The sequence below is a fragment of the Gymnoscopelus braueri genome (assembly GCF_963280865.1).
Source record: "Gymnoscopelus braueri genome assembly, chromosome: 6".
Classification (NCBI taxonomy): Eukaryota; Metazoa; Chordata; class Actinopteri; order Myctophiformes; family Myctophidae; genus Gymnoscopelus; species Gymnoscopelus braueri.
In genome coordinates this window covers 4,512,078-4,534,397 of record NC_137607.1, presented here as the reverse complement: position 1 = coordinate 4,534,397, position 22,320 = coordinate 4,512,078, and the positions used below count along the sequence as shown (strand labels likewise).

At 41.0% G+C, this 22,320-nt stretch overlaps 1 protein-coding gene across 1 annotated transcript; it reads left to right on the top strand.

Annotated features, from left to right (window-relative positions):
* Positions 1-9,729: 9,729 nt before the first annotated feature.
* Positions 9,730-19,777, top strand: LOC308086417 (meprin A subunit beta-like; the record flags this gene model as incomplete). The annotated part of the gene is made up of 6 exons (XM_080429938.1): positions 9,730-9,817; positions 12,908-13,164; positions 15,074-15,284; positions 17,042-17,218; positions 18,236-18,319; positions 19,542-19,777. The coding sequence occupies 6 exons, from the start codon at positions 9,730-9,732 to the stop codon at positions 19,775-19,777; spliced, it is 1,053 nt and encodes a 350-aa protein (XP_080286064.1).
* Positions 19,778-22,320: the final 2,543 nt, after the last annotated feature.

Here is a 22,320-nt window from a genome sequence, read left to right as displayed (position 1 = left end):
GTGTGGGCCCACGGTGTGTCCCATGCTCAAGGTCAACAGCAGACAGTCATTGATTGATCCCCTGGAGGATTGAATAATCAGAGCCTCATGAGAGCATCTTCTGAATATCAGGCATTCTACCATACTGGACCATTCATGAGTTATACAAAATGATGGCATCATCCTTACAGACAGACAGACAGACAGACAGTGGTCAGTGCAGTAGGCCTACTACCAGTGGTGGAAAAAGTACTCAAATGTTTTACTTAAGTAAAAGTATCAATACTGCAATGTAAAAGTACTCTGTTACAAGTAAAAGTCCGGAATTAAAAATGTACTTGAGTAAAAGTACAAAAGTATTGGTATCGAAGTGTGATTGTTTAGTTTTCACCCATTTTCAACCTATCTTCATATAATTGGTCCTCAATAATGCTCATGATGAAATGGTAAAAAAAAAAAAAACCTACTTGGTCTGTGTCTCATACGGTACAGGACAGTCCAGAAACCCGTCTACCAGTGACATCATCGTTAGGCAGATTTTTTTTTTCCAACAAGATTTCACATTTTGTATTTAGACTTTTATTAACGCGAGAACAATGGCTTCTATTATTGCATTGCATCTTTCCAGTAATAGAAAGCCTGCCGTTTCTATTATCTTGGATTCCCCATCGATGATGTCACTGGTAGACGGGATTCTGACCACAGCCCTCCTCTGAGACACAGACTGAGTAGATTTTGTTTTACCATTTTATCTTCAGCATTAGTGAGGACCAATTATATGAAGTTAGGTGGAAAATGGGTGAAGTCGTCCTTTAACTCTTACCCTGCCAGAGTTTTTTCAGAACAGTCTGTAGCCTCTGCCAGGGTTTTGACCGATTTTGGTACCTTTTCGCATAGCCACAAAATATTTTTCTCAAGTATGATTGATCCCCAGAAAATTTCTAATCACAGATGAGATTCAGGTGTGGTTTCACAAATGTCAACGAGGTCAATTTGACCTTGTTGTCATGTGTTGTTTGATGTTTGAAAATAGCTCAAAACCAGTGGTTTCAAACCAAAAAACATTGTGAATTGTTTGTCCGTTTCAATTTTAACATTGAAGTGGATGGAGCAGCAAATCTTTGGAAATTGTTATCTCCTTATTCGTTTGGAATATCGAAAAGGTGTCAATCTTAAATAATTAGAGAATCTTTTTAGAATTTTTTTTTTTTTTATTATTTTTTTCAGGACGTTTTTAAACGTCTTTGGCAGGCAACAGCTAATTTCTCAAAGACGTTTATAAACGTCTTTGGCAGTTATAGAGTTAAGTGAAGGCGGGGGCCGCATGTGACCCGCAGGCCGCCCAGTTGCCCATGTATGATCTAACTTGATTACCTCCCCTTTCTTATTAACCTGCTGTTTTCCCAATCTGCATAATGCTCACACATGAAAACAATAAGGAATACAGACATCTTTTAGATGTCGGGCCTGGAACTTTGTCATTTTAGGGACAAAGACCACTTGGCCTTTGGTGTGGTACATCTATTGAGGGCTCAAAGGCCAAATGCCAGGACAGGGGGAAAAAAAGGCCATGGACATAATGAATTTCCGTGGGCTTATACCCTGGACCAATCAGAGTCGCTGAACTCTTTTGAGGCTGGGGATGTGGTGGGAGAAATTCAGAATGATAAAAAAAAAAAAGACGTGGTTTAAAAAAATAAACATAATTGATAGGAAAGAGACAGGGAGAAGAGACGGTACAATCAGCTGGGGTTGTGTGGGTGTCCAATGTAAAAACTATTACGAAAAAATGCCATGCTACACTATGTCGTCCAATATAAAAAACATAATGATGCTTACTATGGTGTTTACCTGTCTTCTATGGTGCTTACTATGGTGTTTACTATGGTGTTTACCTGTCTTCTATGGTGCTTACTATGGTGTTTACCTGTCTTATATGGTGCTTACTATGGTGCTTACCTGGTTCTGCTCTGGCCTGTTTCTTTGCTCACATGTAACTTACGCTTCATTATGTATTGTGTGTTGAGTACTGACATTTAATAATTTTGTATTTGCAACTGTAATAATTTGTTTTTTTTGTGTGGACCCCAGGAAGACTAACAGCTGGTTGCTATGGCACCAGCTAATGGGGATCCTTAATACAAATCAAAAATCAAATCAGGGAGTGTGCTCGCACAGTTTCATATCGATCGGTCCAACGGTGCCAGAGATTAGCTGCTTACAGACAGACACGCACGCACGCACGCACGCACGCACACACACAGGTTTTGTTCACTCTATTAACCTATTAATAGTAGGGTCATCTGTGGCACTTCCGTGACTGTGGAGAGCAAAGGTCCGTTTCTCAATGGATTTGTCATCTAGGAGGGTTATTAACTCTCTCAGTGCCACGCCCCGACATATCCCGAGTTTTTCCCGAGTACCCTCAGTGCCAGCACGAGAAATCCCGAGTTTTTACTTTTGACTGTGGTCGCGCTATTCTGTATATTTTTCATGATCACTTTCGCTTCCTGACTACATCAGACTCACCCGGAGCCGGATGTAAAAAAAAAATTTCATTTCCGGGTCACGTTGTTTTTCTCCGGTGATTTTCGGCCAGAATAGGGAAAGTCACGGTTTTTCACACGGTATAAAAAGCGAACGGAGAGGTCCACGTCTACTCTCTTTGGTCTGGGTGACGATCAGTCATCGTAGTCGTGTATCGCATCGTAATTTAGCGCGATCAACGATTGTCGAAATGTCAACATCCGGTTAGGACCGGATATGACGTGAGCCTGTTTGGGAGGGGGTGAGTGAGCCAGCGAGGTCATCAATGTGTCGATTTGTTGCTCTCTACTGGTAGAACTGTATTATGGGTTTAAAACCCCAATCAGATCATTTATTTGAATGAAAAATTACAAAATTTAAAAATAAAAAAAACCGCAAATTCCTGGCAGTTTGGGAGTACTTTATGAAAATACTCTTGGCACTGAAAGAGTTAAACAAATTTAGCCGGGGAGTATTTTTAAAAGGGGCGGGGAAGACCAAAATCCAAAATGGCTGCCGTGAAAATGAACTTTTTAATGGTTTGACCTACAATGATGCACAATACGGTTTCAGAGCTTATTTTGGTCAAGGAATACATATTTGGTGTTTATATAATGATTTGACCTATTGTTGACCTTCAAATGCAAGATGGCTGCCAATTATGAGCTCCAAACGTTTTGTTTTTTTTCTAAATCGTCACAGAGCCTTCTTATTAGGCTCTAATGAAAGCTCTGCTCATGATGAGTTGAATAATATGCAGTATAAGTACACAGAAGTAATCTCTGAGGTCAATAAAGGCAGCAATGGCTGCGCCACCTACAGGGCAGCGCTCTGTGGATTCGTGTGTAGGGGAATACCACTCATTTTCAACGTTGAAATATGTCTTTAATACACCTTAGCCCTTAGCTGTTGTGTGGAAATGAGAAAAAAGTCCCCCCGCCCCCTTCTATGTTGCCTAGAACTGGATAATTGATTGAGATCATGTGATCAGTGACATACGCAAGGTGTGCTTTTGGCCTCAGCCAAAAGTACACATGATCACATGGCCTGCAGCCATGTGATCAGTGTCATACGCAAGGTGTACTTTTGGCCTCAGCCAAAAGTACACCTTGCGTATGTCACTGATCACATGACCTCAATCAAGAATACCTCAATATGTTGCCTAAAACTCCAGCTTGTACAAAATGCTGCCGCCAGACTGCTGACTGGCACTCGTAGGCGGGACCATATCACCCCTGTACTGGTCTCCCTCCACTGGCTGCCAGTCAGATTTAGAATAGATTTAAAAATCCTTTTATTTGTTTTTAAAGCACTAAATGGACTAGCACCACCCTACATCGCTGAACTGCTGGGCCCCCCGGACAGCACCCGGCCATTGAGATCCTCTGACCAGAGGCTTCTCAAGGTTCCAAACGCCCGGTTGAGGCAAAAAGGCGACCAAGCCTTTTCCGTGGCTGGCCCAAATTTGTGGAACAGCCTTCCATCCACTGTTAGGTTCGCCCCCTCCCTGGACACTTTCAAATCCCGACTCAAAACACACCTCTTCTCCTATAGCTTTTGATCCACCGTAGATTTTTCTCCATCCAGCCTGCACCCCCCCCCCCCCATGCTCTTATCTTGTGGTCTGTCATTGTTTTAACTCTTGCTGTTTTTGAAATGTTTTTTGCAATGATGTTTATTTTTCGTTTATTTATTTTTATGTTGTTTTTTATTATGCTGTACAGCACTTTGGTCAACCTGGTTGTTTTTACAACAGCTTTATAAATAAATTTGACTTGACTTGACTTAACTAAAACTGGATAATTGATTGAGGTCATGTGATCAGTGACATACACAAGGTGTACTTTTGGCTGAGGCCAAAAGTACACCTTGCGTATGACACTGATCACATGGCTGAGGCCATGTGATCATGTGTACTTTTGGCTGAGGCCAAAAGTACACCTTGCGTATGTCACTGATCACATGATGTCAATCAATTATCCAGTTCTAGGCAACATAGAATAAATAAATTCACCTCAAGCAACTAACCTTTCTAGCTTTGCATACAGAATACTACGTTATGTTAGGCTATAGTGCTAATTTATTTTTGGTTCATTATGAAAATGTGATGGGATGAACTGGACACCATATTCTCAGTAGCCTACACTATTTAATGGGAAACCGCACATCAGTAACTGTTGTTTACACACAAACATTGACTTTATTGACCTCAGAGATTACTTCTGTGTACTTATACTGCATATTATTCAACTCATCATGAGCAGAGCTTTCATTAGAGCCTAATAAGAAGGCTCTGTGACGAGTTTGAAAAAAAAAAACCTTTTGGAGCTCATAATTGGCAGCCATCTTGCATTTGAAGGTCAACAATAGGTCAAATCATTATATAAACACCAAAGATGTATTCCTTGACCAAAATAAACTCTGAAACCATGTATTGTGCATCATTGTAGGTCAAACCATTAAAAAGTTCACGGCAGCCATTTTGGATTTTGGTCTCTCACAAATGTTCCCCGCCCCTTTTAAAAATACACCCCGGCTAAATTAGTTTAATAGTAGGGGGTACTAAGCACAAAAAATGGCCAAATCGTTACGCGGCGGATAAAAGCATGAAATTTGATACAGATGTCCCTTGGGTCATCCTAAAACATCCTAGAAGGGGTGCCCAAAAAAATCTTAAACAGGAAGTGACTTATGGACAAAATTCAAAATGGCCACCTAAACTGTTGACCGTTGACTCAAAAGACACCAAATAAATCTCATAAAAGCATACAATTTGGCACACATGTCTTTTTGGTCATCCTAAGACATCCTAGAAGGGGTGCACAAAGAAATCTTAAGCAGGAACTGAGTTATTGACAAAATTGAAAATGGCCGCCTACAGTGTTGTCTATTGACTCAAAAGACAACTAAAGAATCTCATAAAAGCATACAATTTGGCATACATGTCCCTTGGGTCATCCCAAGACATCCAAGAAGGGGTGCCCAAAAAAATCTTAAACAGGAAGTGAGTCATTGACAAAATTGAAAATGACCGCCTACAGTGTTGTCGATTGACTCAAAAGACAACTAAAGAATCTCATAATGGCATACATGTCCCTTGGGTCATCCTAAGACATCCTAGAAGGGGTGCCTGAAATTATCTGAAACAGGAAGTGAGTTATTGACTAAATTGAAAATGGCTGTGTACAGTCTTGACAGATGATGCAAAAGACACTCATAAAAAATAATCTCATAAAAGCATGAAATTTGGTACAAATGTCCCTTGGGTGATCTGAATGCATCCTAAGGGGTGCCAAAAAAAGTTTGAATAGTCTCTCAATGGAAAACACTCCTCCCACACGGGCTGCACTGCTACAATATTCAAATCGAGCAGCCAATCTAGCATTTGGTCCAGAAGCCTGAAAGCTATGCAATCTCTACCATCTCCTGACAAATAAATTAAAGTCGCTGATTCGTGGACACCTTTATGGACACTCTTGCCAGAGGCTGCTTAAGTTTGTAGAGAACTCAAGTGTGGCTGCAAAGCTGAGCCCTTCTGTTCGAGAAAGTGTAGATGCCGGGATGCTGGGTTACCTTGCAGAGCATTATGCCAATGTGCTGGTAATTGCGAAATGGCACACATGAATACATGTAGTTACTAAACACTAATCACAAAAAAACAGTAATGATCAAGAAGAAAATACATGAGAAGATAGAGTGTAAAACAAGCAAGAAGATGTAGAGTGCAAAATAAATAAGATGCAGAGAGTAAAATAAGAATATGCAGAGTAAGATAAGATGCAGAGTAAAATAAATGAGAATATGCAGAGAGTTAGATAAATAAAGAAGATTCAAAGAGTACAATAAAAAAAATTATGCAGAAAGTAAAATAAATAAGTGATGTAGAAATGAAAACAGAAGGTAGACTACAAAATACGGCAAGTTATGCACTGCATAACCTGTCGTATTGAGTCTGCATAATATGCAGACTGCCATGGTCAACTGTTTAAACAGCCATTTAGAATTTCTTCAACATGGTCCCTTCCTAAAAAGTTTAATAAACAAGCAAACAAATAAATAACCCCTTCTAGGATATATTAAGAAGCACTCAATGTACGTACCAAATTATACACTTTTATGACGTCCCCTTATGTTTTCTTTTGTGTCAACTGCTTTTAGGCGGTCACTTCCTGTTTAAAACCTTTTTGGGCACCCCTTGTAGGATGCGTTCAGATCACCCAAGGGACATTTGTACCACATTTCATGCTTTTATGAGATTCTGTAGGTATCTTGCATCATCTTTCAACACTGTAGGCGGCCATTTTCAATTTAGTCAATAACTCACTTCCTGTTTCAGATTATTTTTGGCACCCCTTCTAGGATGTGTTAGGATGACCCAAGGGACATATGTGCCAAATTGTATACTTTTTGGAGATTCTATAGGCTTTTTGAGTCAATCGCCAACACTGTAGGCGGCCATTTTCAATTTAGTCAATAACTCACTTCCTGTTGAAGACTTTTTTGGGCACCCCTTCTAGGATGTCTTAGGATGACCCAAGGGACACGTGTGACACATTTTATACTTTTTGGAGATTCTTTAGTTGTCTTTTGAGTCAATCGACAACACTAGGCAGCCATTTTCAATTTGGTCAATAACTCACTTCCTGTTTCAGATTTTTTTGGGCTCCCCTTCTAGGATGTCTTAGGATGACCCAAAGGACATGTGTGCCACATTGTATGCTTTTTGGAGATTATTTTGGTGTCTTTTGAGTCAACGGTCAACAGTTTAGGTGGCCATTTTGGATTTTGTCCATAACTCACTTCCTGTTTAAGATTTTTTTGGGCACCCCTTCTAGGATGTTTTAGGATGACCCAAGGGACATCTGTATCAAATTTCATGCTTTTATCCGCCGCGTAACGATTTTTCACTTAGTACCCCCTACTAACCCTCCTAGATGACAAATCCATTGAGAAACGGACCTTTGCTCTCCACGGTCACGGAAGTGCCACAGATGACCCTACTATGAGGTTCTGATTCTACAAAATGTCTTCTAAATCGTAACAGTTCTTTGAAAAAACGTTATGTTTCTATATCAGTGGTTCTCAAACTTGTCAAGGACCCCAAAATGTATATGTATTTGGCCGCGGACCCCCATCTCAAAATATTTTGTTGCAGGGACCCCCAGAAGCAAAGATTTAAGTTACAAATGCTCACTCCGCACTCGGTGCCGCGCTATGAGCGTGTATATCTGCTATTGTTTTGAATAGCCCAAAGACATCTTAAAATGACAAGAGATGCGTTCCAGGTCTTAATGGATTAGCGCCCTTCCTCTCAGGGTGAGTGTGTCTCTTCATTGTGGAGCTGGATACAGTACGTCACAACGCACACTGAGCTATGACGTACACACAGCTCAGTGTGCGTTGAGCAGAGGTTTCATGAATACCAATATGTCCGGGGTCAACAGAGAGGGGGGGGGGGGGCTGAAGAAGCTGCACCGTATTTTTTCTAAAGGAGCGAGGTCACCAACTCTATCAAGTCCCAACAATCACCCTCTAACAACAGCCTCGTCCTACCGGCCTCAGTGAGAGAGTTGAGACGTGGGTCATAGCACTAATGCAGGTATCAGTCATGCCGGCGTATAGCATTGAATATCGTTGCTGTCGGGCAGAAACCTCTTATCTCCATATTTATTTTTCGTAAATGAATGCCCTACGTGATTATATACTACAGCGTCACACAAAAGTATCAAAAAATAGCAGATCTACGTGATAGAAACGTGGCGTGAAGCGCTGGAAAGTAACAGTTTTGTGACATATGAGGTTTCCACCCGACAGAGACGAAATGTTCCTATAAAGTGGTGGCTCTCAAAGTGGGGTCTGAGGGGGAGGGTTTGAACTAGGGGTGGGACGATATATCGATATATCGCGATACTTTCTCCCGCGATAAATAATCGATATCCTCCCGAAAAATATCGATATTAAAAAAATAAAAATAAAATTGTGATACGTTGTTTTTCCTACTCTGTATTTGTGTAATGATGATTTTGAACTGTTTGGTGCTATTTTATGTGTTTATGAATTGAATACAAGGACTATCGTGATATATCGTTGGTGAATTTTCATGCAATATATCGTGATATCGCAATATATCGATTTTTTCAGATATCGTGATATATCGTTGGTGAAATTTCTTGCAATATATATCGAATATCGTGATATCGCAATATATCGAACATCGTCGAATATCGTGATATATATTGTTATCGTGGGCCTAATATCGTGATATATATCGTATCGTGAGGTACCCATATCGTCCCACCCCTAGTTTGAACACTTTAACCCTGTTTTTATACTTTGACTATTAATCGAAGCATTTCGAAACACCTTGAAAAATTGCAAATATATTTTGAAACACAAATGCTCTGATATGGCGATCAATGGGACGACATCTTTTCCAGATGGGGGGGGGGGGGTGGTCCGCAGCCAAATACATAGCGATTTGGGGGTCCTTGACAGGAAAATATTGTTAGTTGTCCCATTTAGACCTGAGGTTTTTCTGAAAAACTTTCTTTTATTATTTATTTATATATTTATTTTATACTTAATATTTATCCAAAAATTATAAAAAAAAGCGTATGTTGCTATATACTGTACATTAGTGCTTCTCAAACTTTTTCATGCCAGGGACCCCCAAATTGATATGATTTGATCTGAAATATATGAATCTCTGCTTACTTTTTTGTGTTTATTCGTTTCCTTCTTTTTATTTAAGTCAATTATTTTCACTGGTATTGTGATATTCTTATGTCAAAATATGAATTGCATGACTAATGTTTCTGTTATACCGTTCTCTCTTTTATTTTTCTCTTGGTGGTGTGGTGTTTATTAACCATGAAATAGTGGACTGTAACTTATGTTAATTATCAATAAGGCAATCTCAATCAACAAACAAGATAAAAGTAAGGCAGACTGCCACGTGCAGTGCCATATCTAGATGTGCTTGACCTCCCTATGTACTGCAAATGAGCCTTGAAATTGATTGGAGCTCCTTTTTTTTTTTTTGTTCAGTAGAACTTATAGGCCCACATTCCTTATTTATGATCCACATTTACGTTGGCAATGTAAACATGTAAGCATTGTGTTTCATTTCATGTGAGGATGCATGTTTGTCTGGACAGAAATGGACAAATACTCCAAACTGGAGAAAGTTTGACTGGAAATATGTACTTTAGAACTCAAGCCATAATGGCTAAATGGAACATGTTCAGGATTATGTTGGAGAGGTTGTGGCCACCAAGGAGATATTACTATGGGTTTGTCCAAATTTGCAAAGGTACTGCCAGGATGTTACAAAAGAAATAGAACTTATTTTGGAACTGAAATTATGTCTAGATTTTTGGTTCTTTATTTACCCAGGGTAGTAGCTGAACACAAGTGCTCATTTTCAGCAACGCCCTGCACATAGAAACGCACAGACAGACAGACACATTAAAACCTGGGAGCTGACCAGTACAACCACAGTCTTATGTTGTTGGCCACTAAGCAGCTCCACTGGAGCAGTTGGGGTTCTGTGCCTTGCTCAAAGGTACTTCAGTGGTGTTGGGGAAGTGGTGACCATTCACTTCCCCACCCAGATTTCTTTCCTGCCAGTCCGGGGATTTGAACCAGCAACCTTCCGGCAACGAGGGCAATCCTCTAACCTTTTGGCCACCACTACCCATCTATGTATCCATGTTTTAAATTAAATAGGGAAAAAGAAAATCTATCTATTAAGGACCTTACTCTTAATAGCTAAAACAGCTATTACAATGTCATGGTTGCTGCCACAACCACCAAACGTAAAACAATGGAAGTGAATTGTGGTGTTTCCTATGGAAAAGATTACAGCCAGAATATAGTTGAAGATGGACATATGTGGATACTATGGACCTATGGATAGCCTACGAGCTATGTCAAAAACAAAGAGCAATATATATCATTGATATTGTTATATTTGTGTTTCATTTTTGTGTTTATTCGTTTCCTTCTGTTTACTTAAGTTAATCATTTTACTGGTATTGTTCTGTATTTGTATGATTATTAATTATTATTATATAAACAGGTTGGGTTGTCATGATATTCTTATGTCAAAATATGAATTGCATGACTAATGTTTGTTATATTGGTCAGTTTATTTTATTTTTCTCTTGGTGGTGCTGTGTTTATTAACCATGAAATAGTGGACTGTAACTTCTGTTAATTATCAATAAGGGAATCTCTATCATCAAACAAAATGAAGGCAGACTGCCACGTGCAGTACCAGGTTTGGATGTGCTTGCAGTTTTTGGAGCCTGATCACCCTACGTCCTACAAATGGGCCTTGAGCTTGTTTGGAGGTCCTAGCAGGGGAGTGGAGCTACTATCACCGATGAGCGCCAGGGAGAAGGTCCTCTGACACCGAGCGCGGAGCTTCGGGAGTGGACACACATGGAGCGGAGAGGGAGGAAGGGGACACCCGCCTAACCAGCCAGATCAGCCGAATCAACCCAGACAGATGCCACCGCAGATCACCCTCACATCCGAAAGTAATTACTGAACCTGCAGGTATATATGCCTTTCAATGTTCCCATCCCTATCATTCACGGTTTTATTGTCCAGTTCAAAATGTATATTGTCACAGTACGTTTGGAGAACCAGTACGATTGAAGACAGAGCGCTCGTTTTTAGGCACAGGGCTCCTTCGGGGCGAGGCGGGGCTTTTCGAGACAGGGTTTATTAGCGAGGCTCGCGAGGAGGAGAAGGAGAGAAGGAGAGGACGGGACGGTTTATTACGCGAGGCTCGCGAGGAAGAGGAGCCTCCTCCTCCTCCTCCTCCTCGCGTAATAAACCGTCCCGTCCTCTCCTTCTCTCCTTCTCCTCCTCCTCCGAGGAGGAGAAGGAGAGCGCGGAGAGGCGGGGCTTTGATGCGCCGACGGAGACCTGTCTTTTGTTGTTCCCCCCCACATAGCAACCAGGAAGCTACGCTAGGGGAACCATAATATCTATGAGGGGAACGCTGAACACGCGTTCACACGCACGGCGCGCCGACTTAGTGGAGCTTGAGGCCGAGGAAGCGCGCGTGCCCGCGCTGACCGGCCGATGCTCCACTAGTCGACTCGTTGTCGCCGTTTGAGTTGTCGCCGTTTGAGTTGTAAACCGATAGGGACAGAATAGTTCTTTTCATGGATCACTGTGTGTGTGTGTGTGTGTGTGTGTGTGTGTGTGTGTGTGTGTGTGTGTGTGTGTGTGTGTGTGTGTGTGTGTGTGTGTGTGTGTGTCAGGGAGAAAGTAAAACAAAAGCCAGAACACAATAAAAGTATCTAAACAGTCCTGCTTTCAATAAACCAAAAAAAGCATGAGCGCGTGCGCGTGTGTGTGCGCGTGCGTGTGTGTGTGTGTGTGTGTGTGTGTGTGTGTGTGTGTGTGTGTGTGTGTGTGACTGTGTGTGTGACTGTGTGTGTGTGTGGCCATATATGTTTGTGCACAAGCCTGGCTTGTGGCTCCCTCTAGTGCTGGGTGGGTGGTAAAAACGAGCGCGCTTTCTTCAATCGTACTGGTTCTCCAATCATACTGTAACATATACATTGCATAGCTATATTCATGTATTGCATTGTCCATCTCACATACAAAGTTAAATGTAGTTCTATATCCTAATCATTTTTCTTTTGAACAGTAACTTGGTTTAACAGCAGTTTTTCCAATGATGCATTGTTGACATGTAAATTGGTCTCTTTTGATTGGTTCCCACCAGATGGTCAGCCCATCCCCACTCCTCCTCCAAACACATGCATGCACGCACTCACACACACACACACACACACACACACACACACACACACACACACACACACACACACACACACACACACACACACACACACACACACACACACACACACACACACACACACACACACACACACACTCGCACTAGGGGGCGAAAACATGATGAGTGTGGAGACATAGCTGCATGGAAGATTTTCATTTAATATATGATTTGATCTGAAATATATGAATCTCTGCTTACTTTTTTGTGTTTATTCGTTTCCTTCTTTTTATTTAAGTCAATTATTTTCACTGGTATTGTGATATTCTTATGTCAAAATATGAATTGCATGACTAATGTTTCTGTTATACCATTCTCTCTTTTATTTTTCTCTTGGTGGTGCGGTGTTTATTAACCATGAAATAGTGGACTGTAACTTATGTTACAGTCCACGAAATTGTCAGTATATTTAGTCATAGTTTTAGTCATCATAGCTTAGTTTTTATTTAGTTTTTATGTAGTTTTCGTCAGTGAAAAAAGGTAGTCGACCAACATTTTTCCTCATAGTTTTAGTCGACGAAATCAACACTGAGTCACTGTCCAAGGTGCTGAAAACAGTGTGTTGTCCTCACACCACAGGCAGTGAGCGTGGGTCCTGGGAGCTGCATCACGTGCGTCTGGCCGTGAGGACAAAGTCTCGCGTGGTGTTTGAAGGGGTGAAGGGGCCGCGTGCGTCGCCGGGGGGCATGTCTGTGGATGACATCAACCTGTCGGCCACCGCCTGCCCGCGACACCACTGGCGCATACGCAACATCACCGGCCTGCTCCAGACCACAGCGCCAGGGACCAAGACCTACAGCCCTCGCTACCAGTCCCAGACCGGTTACAACTTCCAGGTGGGAGTCTGCAGTGGTTCCCAAACTTTCGCGACCCATACAAATTGGTCCCTCTGCACTGCAGGGAGGCAAATTGCAGCCGAAAGTTTGGATGGAATGAATTAAATTATAACATAAATATAGCAAACATGTCATTGTATGAACTTCCTTTGGACCAAACTGTCACCTAGGGTTCAATGTTCGATACGTTGATTAAGCACGCCATCTCCAGGCCAAAATGTGTCACTGTATAGAACAACAGCTCTCTCTAGATCAGGAGTTCCCACACCTTTTCAGCTCAAAAGAGAAATAGTTTGGACATTTTTGAACATTTTTGAAAATGTTCACCTACTTAATATGGTTAATATGGCATAATGCACACTTACCGTTTTAGAGTAGAAATGGCTGATACAAAAAACAAGGTGTCTCCTAGTGATGTGCGGGTCGGGTTTTTTCATGACCCATCCCGCCCCGCCCCGCCACGGAACCCAACCCGCTTCAACCCGCCCCGCGAACCCATATATAAATCTATGGCTCAACCCGCCCCGCGACCCGCGGTGGGAAAAAAAAGATAATCACATTCATAATAGCTCAGATTTATATAGCGCTCTTTTAAATACCCAAAGTCGCTTTAAATGTCTACAGTAGCACAACATTGTCATGGGCTAAATAAACAAGCATGTTGTTCAAAATAGTTTGCGTGTGAGAGCGGCTGACCCGCTCACCCGCAGCCCGCATAATTGCCTCTGAAATCCTGACTCGACCACCCGCGGGTATACGGGTTGGCCCGCTCATCACTAGTGTCTCCAATTCCAAACAGCGGGGGGGTCCTTCAAATTTAAGTTTGAGAATCACTGCCTTGTGCATGCATTAAGAAACTACTTACTGAAAAAATACTTTTGAATAGATAAAGCTGCACTATGAAACTCTCCTCTTCTACCCCGGATTTGAACCCGGTTTTCTGTGCAAGTGCTAAAATGTTTACCATTGAGCTGCTTCCTCAAGGGATATTGATTGATTGATTGATTGATTGATGTAGTTTATTTAGACATGAGAATAGTACATGACAGTACATAACAGTACATGGAAGTACAAATTCACAATACAAGGTCTACTAAACTGGAAACCCTCATTAAGCATTACGCTTGTGTGCCAAAACCGTATATATACGGTTTTGCGCATACTAACGTTGAGTGCCAAAACCGTATATATACGGTTTTTGAAAAAAAAAAAAAAAATTACTTTTTTTTTTTTTTTTTTTCCTTCACAGCAACAGGAAATATCACTCCTACAAGATTTAGACTCCAATCCACCTCCTGGTTAACTTATGACTTCAAAAACCTGTATCTCGGCTCCTGTGCACTTTTTTTTTTTACAATGTTAATTTAACTATTTTCAACTGGCTGCAACTATGGAATGCATTTCCGAATGTTTTAAATTTTTTCCCCCCGATTGTACGAGACCTGTATGTGTGTAATGAGGGGATCACCGTGAGGACGGTGATCACTGAAAATATTTTGTGACTACTTGAAAAAGGTTCAAAATGTTTAAAAAGTCCTGGCACTCAAAGTATAATATTTTAATAAACCTCTGGCACCCAATGTGTTAAGATGAGAACCCATTGAGATGAGATACATTTAATCTTGACCGTCAGATCAAAATTCGTGTCATAAATTGATACAATCACAATCTAAATGTCTCAATAGAAGAGCAGGGAGACAAAATACAGTGCCGCTTTAAGTCTTTTTAAAAGCTTGCACTTTTGAATTAAGTATTTTAAAAATATTAAGTACTTTACTCGGGTACAAATATGACAGAGCAACCATCACTTATATTGGAGTAATATTTAACCAGGAGTATCTGTGCTTTCACTGCTTTGAGCACTTAATCCACCACTGACCCCTGACCTCCTGGGTTGCTGTTCTTCCAGGTGGGCGTGTACCTGAACGGACGCAGCGACCGGCCCGGCTACATGGCGGTCTACCTCCACCTGACCTCGGGACCCCTGGACGAGGTCCTGAAGTGGCCCGCCCCGTGGCAGCAGGCCACCATGGCCCTGATGGACCAGCAGCCTGACATCAGACAGCGCATGAGCATGCACCGCATGGTGACCACCGACCCCAACAAGATGTCCTCTGATGGTGAGCCAGCCAGGGGGAGGGGGGGAGACTAGTGTTGATTTCGTTGACTTAAACCCAAGAGGAAAATAGCAAGAGGCGCATTCTCCGGTTTACTTCCCGTTTCTCCTATTTTCTGCGTGACGTAGGTGGACACCTTTTTAGGAGACAGGAAGCAAGTTGGAGTCTATTTGATTCCAATGGAAGAGTGAACGTGAACACAGCTTCTGAACCATTCTTTAGCTCCATGGTCACTGAACTAAATATTGGACCCGATCGTCACAAGACACAAAATATGCACGATTTTCATACTAAAATGGCTTTTTTTTTTGTGACACAAATTAGGAGAAAATCTACTTTGTTATCCACCTTTCTCTATCCTAGCAACACACTCTCGCGAGATCTGGGAAGATATCTGAAGAGTCCATCTGCAGTCTGACGGACGAGACATAGAGGGCTCTGTCTGTCCCTTATGGGCGCGTTCGAAAATTACGCACCGGAGCACACTCGCCTATTAGTTTGTATTGGCCAGTGCGCTCAGTGCTGTATTTTCGAACGCACCCATATTATAATATATTGTATTATTATATTAGATTTGAACTCTATGCTCTGTCCCCATAAGATGTTCTAAAAACTAATAAACTGAGATAGATTCTATATGTGAATGTGGTAGGCCTACGTGAAATCATTATGGACATTTCAAAAATTAAATAAAATGTGTGTTCCAATGCTCAATATCATTTTCCATTATTAACTGTCTTGGTTGATGGGTATGATTTGGGAATCATGACATTTTGCTAAACATTCATGCTAAACACATTATAGTCTATAGTGGTAAAATATATACCTTATAAATAAAAGGACCTGTTACAATGTTGAGCAGAATTAGGAGCATATCTAGCAGAAGATAAGACTGAATAATACGTGTGAGTTTGTGGTGGGATTTTTTGGGGTTTCTTTAAAATCATCTTTGCCAATAACAGTGCACTTTCAAACATGTAAAGCATTTATTTTCTTTAATGAAGAAAATACACAAATACACATCCACATGACGTTGTCAGCCAGGGAGAGGGGAGGGTGGTGGGATGGTCGGGGGAGAAGACAACCACGCCTACTTAGGAGACCATTTGTAGGATTTGTGTACTACTTCGCCTCTAGTGGCTCCAATGGAGAATGTGTATCTTTCTATATTAACAATCTTTGCTTAAACTATGACGAAAAATGTTCGTCAACTAGCTTTTTTCACTGACGAAAACTAAATAAAAACTAAATAAAAACTAAATAAAAACTAAATAAAAACTAAGCTACTATGACTAAAACTAAGACTAAATATACTGACAATTTCGTCAACAAATAAAATCGAGACTAAAATGTTAGTGAGGGACTAGTGGAGAAGAGATCCAGTAGAACTAAGTGAAATAACAAGTCATAATGGGTCTGCGCGGGTGTCACAGACCGAAAATAGCTGATCTACAAGCTCACAAGCTTGTAGAACTGTTATTTTCGGCATGCAGCTAAGTGAAAATCTACCATTTCGATGGCATCACGACACCGCCAAAAATACATTTTAGTCGACTAAATCAACCGTAGATTTAGTCGACTAAAATCTTATGACATTTAGTCGACTAAAACTAGACTAAAAGTTAAACATTTCAAGTGACTAAAATATGACTAAAACTAAATGGAATCGTATTCAAAAGACTATGATTTCTGTCAAACCAGAAATAGGATTGTGTCTAAGGTCGTGTCTAACCTAGACACTTTACCTGTGTCACCTGCAGGTAAAGAGTTCTTCTGGGACAATCCTAGGAAGGTTGGTTCTCTGGTGAGCGCCGCTGACGGTACGTCTTACTATCGAGGCCCAGGCACCGGCACCAGCAGCTTCCTCACCCACAGCAGGCTGAGGAGCAGACACTTCATCAAAGGAGACGACGCCTTCTTCCTCCTGGACATGGACGGTATGGAGTTACACTCACACACACCTGACCGTTCATTCATACTTAACCCATTAAGACCGGGAACGCATCTGTCTGTGTCATTTTAAGATGTCTTTGGCTATTCAAAAATAGCAGATCTACAAGCTAGTAGCGAGCTTGTAGATCTGCTATTTTTGAAAAATTATTTAAATGTGTGCAAATCTTTGAATATATATTCTTTTAAAGCGAACATTTTTAACTAAACTCTTTGCTTCTGGGGGGTCCCTGGAACAACACATTTTGAGATGGGGGTCGGCGGCCAAATAAATATAATTTCGGGGGTACTTGACATGGAAAAGTTGAAGTTGAGAACCACTGATATAGAAACAAAAGTTTTTTCAGAATACTGTTGGGATTTAGAAGACATTCGTAGAATCGGCCTCAGGTCTTAATGGGTTAAACAAAACATGACAAGAACAGGTATTCCCGAGCCTGACAGAGAGACTGTGAGCTTGACATGGAAACATAGTGATAGGCCTCAGAAAACACGTTTTCTTAAATATATATATTTTTTTGGTGTACCATTTGTTGTTTGAAAGAAAAACATTTTATTTGAAGTAAAAAAAAAAAAAAAAGCAATACATTGTCTAGTAAACAAAAAATAAATGCTTTTATCCAATCAGGACTCAGGAGAGCGCATTTACCAGCCTCAATTTTATAGTGTTCCAGTTAAAAAAAAATCTGCTAATTTCTTTGTTCCATCTCTTCCAATTTCACTCGTTTATTCTGTCTCTCTCTCATGATTAGATGAAATCGGTATGCGGAATACTGGAAAATGTATTTTCTGTTGGAGAGACGGGGAGGCCCTGTTACTGAACAAACACTCAATGATTACCATCAGAATATAGAGTTATTATTTCACCACCTTTAAGAACTTAACTAGATGAAAATGAAATGAAAGGCCTTTGCTTGCATTGCTGCTGCAGTTGGTGGTTACTGTATAATGTTGTGTAGCTCATCTTCCAGGAGGATTCTCATGAGTCGTCCTCTTCTCCTCAGATATATCTGAACTGTTGGTGCCTCAACCACTGCCTTATTCTGCCGTCCATGGAGAGAAACCCCAAGTGAAGGATGCAGTCTATGGTGAGAGGCCCCCCAGTTAGTTAATCAAACTAATCCATTACATTTTTTTCCCAAGTTGCAATGAGTCACATGGTGAGCTAGCTACTTTCGCTATTTCTGTTCGACACTGCTGTATGAATTAAAGGGGAAGACCACTCATTTTCAACATTGAACTATGTCTTTAATACACCTTAGAGCTGTTGTGTGGAAATTAGAAAAAAGTCCCCCCCCCCTTCTGTGTTGCCTAGAAAAGGATAATTGATTGAGGTCATGTGATCAGTGACATACGCAGGGTGTACTTTTGGCTCCGCCCCCTCAGCCAAAAGTACACCCTGCGTATGTCACTGATCACATGACCTCAATCAATTATCCAGTTCTAGGGGGACTTTTTTCTTATTTCCACACAACAGCTCTAAGGTGTATTAAAGACATAGTTCAATGTTGAAAAAGAGTGGTCTTCCCCTTTAAGTGATTAATCAGACTAATCAATTTCGTTGATTATAAACATAATTAGAAACTTTTTCATAAGGATTCATTGATATATAAAAAAAAATAAAAAAACAATGTGCTTATCGATTATTTGATTAAAGGAGAATTCCGGACATTTTAAGTGTTATCTTTGATGTCTCGTTACTCACCTACCGACGTAAAAAGTGGCATTGTTTTTTTCCAGAGATTCCCCTGTCGTAATTTTTTCAACCCCCTCCGTTGTCTATTATAACCGATGCAAAGTTCTTTTTTTCTCTACTACGACTCATTGTAGAGTCTCATGATAGTCAAACATGATAGTCAAACATGCGCTGAAAGTTCCTGAGAGGCTACCGGTAACGCCGAACGATTTAACACTGGTTGCTTGTTTCTTTCCAGAACCTGGCAACTTGGTGTTGCCAGGTAGAGAAACAAGCAACCAGTGTTAAATTGTTCGGCGTTAACGGTAGCCTCTCAGGAACTTTCAGTGCATGTTTGAGTATCATGAGACTCTACAATGAGTCGTAGTAGAGAAAAAAATAACTTTGCATCGGTTATAATAGACGAATTTCCCTAACCCACGCGCTCCCATTATGACAACGGAGGGGGTTGAAAAAATGACGACAGGGGAATCTCTGGAAAAAAACAATGCCACTTTTTACGTCGGTAGGTGAGTAACGAGACATCAAAGATAACACTTAAAATGTCCGGAATTCTCCTTTAATTGAAAAAGTAATGAAGAATAATCATTAAGAAAAAAAATGGATAGTTGCAGGGCTGCCTCCAGTGAACTCAGCAGTCCATGGTGAGAGGTCCCAGGGGAAGGCCGACTCCCCCCAGCAGACCTCCTCCAACAGCTCAACCGCCCTATCGGCCGCCATGTCTGTAGCAGCGGCCATGTTGGTGGTCGCCGCCATGATGCTGGGGGTCTACGTCTGGAGGTCAAAGGGGAGGAGACAGCGGGAGCCCGACCAATCGGTCATCATCCAGGACATAGATCTGTGTGAGTGACAGCCGATAGAAACCAGTCGACTGAGAAGAGTTTCTCCCCTTGATGCCGTTTAGGTAGCTTGGCTAACTCCGTGGTAACTGGAGGTGCAGCTTCTTGCATTTGGCTCTTTTGTGACTTTTGTGACTTTGTGAGTAGCTTGAAAAAGATATTTGGACGTCCCGTCTGAATTTTTTATAAGATGGTGGTTGTTAGCCTGGTATCCAGCCTGCTTCGCTACGTTCGGCTGACTTTTTTTTCTCTCTTCGCTTCTCAGTCTGGAAAGCCTCCTATCTCCAAGGGAGGCGGGACATGCCAAAAGCTTCGAAACCTAACGTGGCTTCTGATTGGTCTGTGGTGCGGGGCGGGACCAAAAAAACAGTGTGATCGTTGTGATTCGTCATTCGTTTGAACAACATCCAATCAGCAACGACGTTGCCCAACGTAACATACGACGTTGCCCAACGTAACATATGTAGTTCCAGTGTAGTTCTGCAAAACCTTCCAATGGGAGGCTTTCCAGACTGAGAAGCGAAGAGAGAAAAAAAAGTCAGCCGAACGTAGCGAAGCAGGCTGGATACCAGGCTAGGTGGTTGTTGCTAGCCTGGTAAACCCTCCCTCCGGAAATCTAATTTCTATTTGATTCCTGGAGTGAGTCTGGCATGAACCGCCTCTCTGCAATATTGGCTGTGTACGCCAAACGGCCGCGCCTATCAGCGTCGTCGCTCATTGTTCTGTGATTGACAGCTTACGTTGGCCAATCAGGTGGCGAGTTCGAGTGAGCCCAAAACACGAACGGCAGCCATCTTTTTCTTGTGCGCTATTTTCTCCGCAATTTTTTTACTTCAAAAAGCTCTCTAACTTCTATTTTGAGGCACGGAATTTACTTGTAAGATATCGTTTGGATAGAATTTAGTTGTTTAACTTCATATATGTGGTCAATTAATCATGACAAAGCCTATTTAAAAATAAAAATTTAGAGAACCGGTAGGGGCGGGCAGTGACACCCATGTATCCGAATAAGGCAACCCATTTTGGGCATGGATCGTCTCAAAAGTCTCGTTGCATCACATTAGACTGGTGAACTGCTGATTGGCTGAAGGGGAAAAATTATCATTGGCTGAAGGGGTTGTCAGTCAACGGTATTACTCCCGCCCAACTCCAGCACAGCCAATATTACAGAAAGGCGGATCAGGCTAGACTCACTCCTGAAATCAAATGGAAATGAGATTTCCGGAGGGAGGGTTTACCAGGCTAGGTTGTTGCAGGTCCCTGCACTGACCATAGTTTTGCGCTAGGACAGAAAAGAATATCACTTTAGTTTACACGATCGATCTCAAACACACACGTCGATGTGTGCTGTTTGCACCTCCAAGACTATGGCGGATTGGGCCATGCCCCCAGATACCCTCGTCTCATAGAATGAACACCTCACTGAACTCAAACTGCTTCAGCTAAAGAACAGAACATCAGTGTGAGTTAGGACTGTGTTGAGGCCAGTTATTAATATAGCACCAGGCACGGTGTGTTCTACAGGTGATGGCAGTGTGATGAAACTGAATCAAATCAGATTTGACAGTTATAGTGCACTATCCATAATGCAACAGCTCACAATCTGCTTCAGAGGCACTGATCTTTTTAGAACAAGTAAAAATGGACTCGTACGAGTCCAGACTTTAACCACTTGAACCCCAACACCCCATTCCATTCCATTAGCACATTGTAATATAAAATAGAAACAATACAGATACAAATAAAACAAGTTATTGTGATAGAAAAGGAAGAAGCCTTAATGGAAGGGGTCATTAAATAGCATACATTAAAAGTTCAATAAAGACATTACAAAATCATTCAAGCTTACAAGGGGACCAGAAGTGCAATAAAGAAATAAAAACACAAAAACTGCACAAAAGACAGAAAAACAAATTATTTTAAACTAAATGTCTTGTTTGTATTTTTATTAAGAACATATTTAAGAGTATACGAAGGCCATTTATTTACACTGATCACTATTATTTGACAAACACAGTTATTTTTGCATAATCATCAGAATGAATTCATCTGCTTAAATGTTGAAAAACTACAACCTCACCACACATCGCATTGTGGCACATTGAAGATCTGCTTTAAAAAATATTGAAAGGATAAAAAACAGGAGGTTATTACAGGTCCACATTATCAGCAGGTATTACATAAGATTAGACATTAATGTGCAAAAGAGTATTGATGCTGTACATGAGATCTATGTTGTGTCAACAAGTACAGTATTGATCTATTTATCAACATGACAGCAGTAGATTAAATGACCTTTTATTATTTATTCATGTTAATTATACTGTATGTCTTTTAATTACAGACCTCAAAGTGGGTCTGACAAATGTTCTCTAAACCAATCATGTTGGTGTGAAAAAAAAAGTAATTCAAGTAAAGACAAGTTGACTGATTATTTTAAGTACTTATGTGTGGGTGAATCTATGTAAAGGGCTTTTATATAAAACTAAAAGGAAAATAAAATAATTAATTAATTGAAACAAAAATAAAAACAACAAATTAACAATGCAACAAA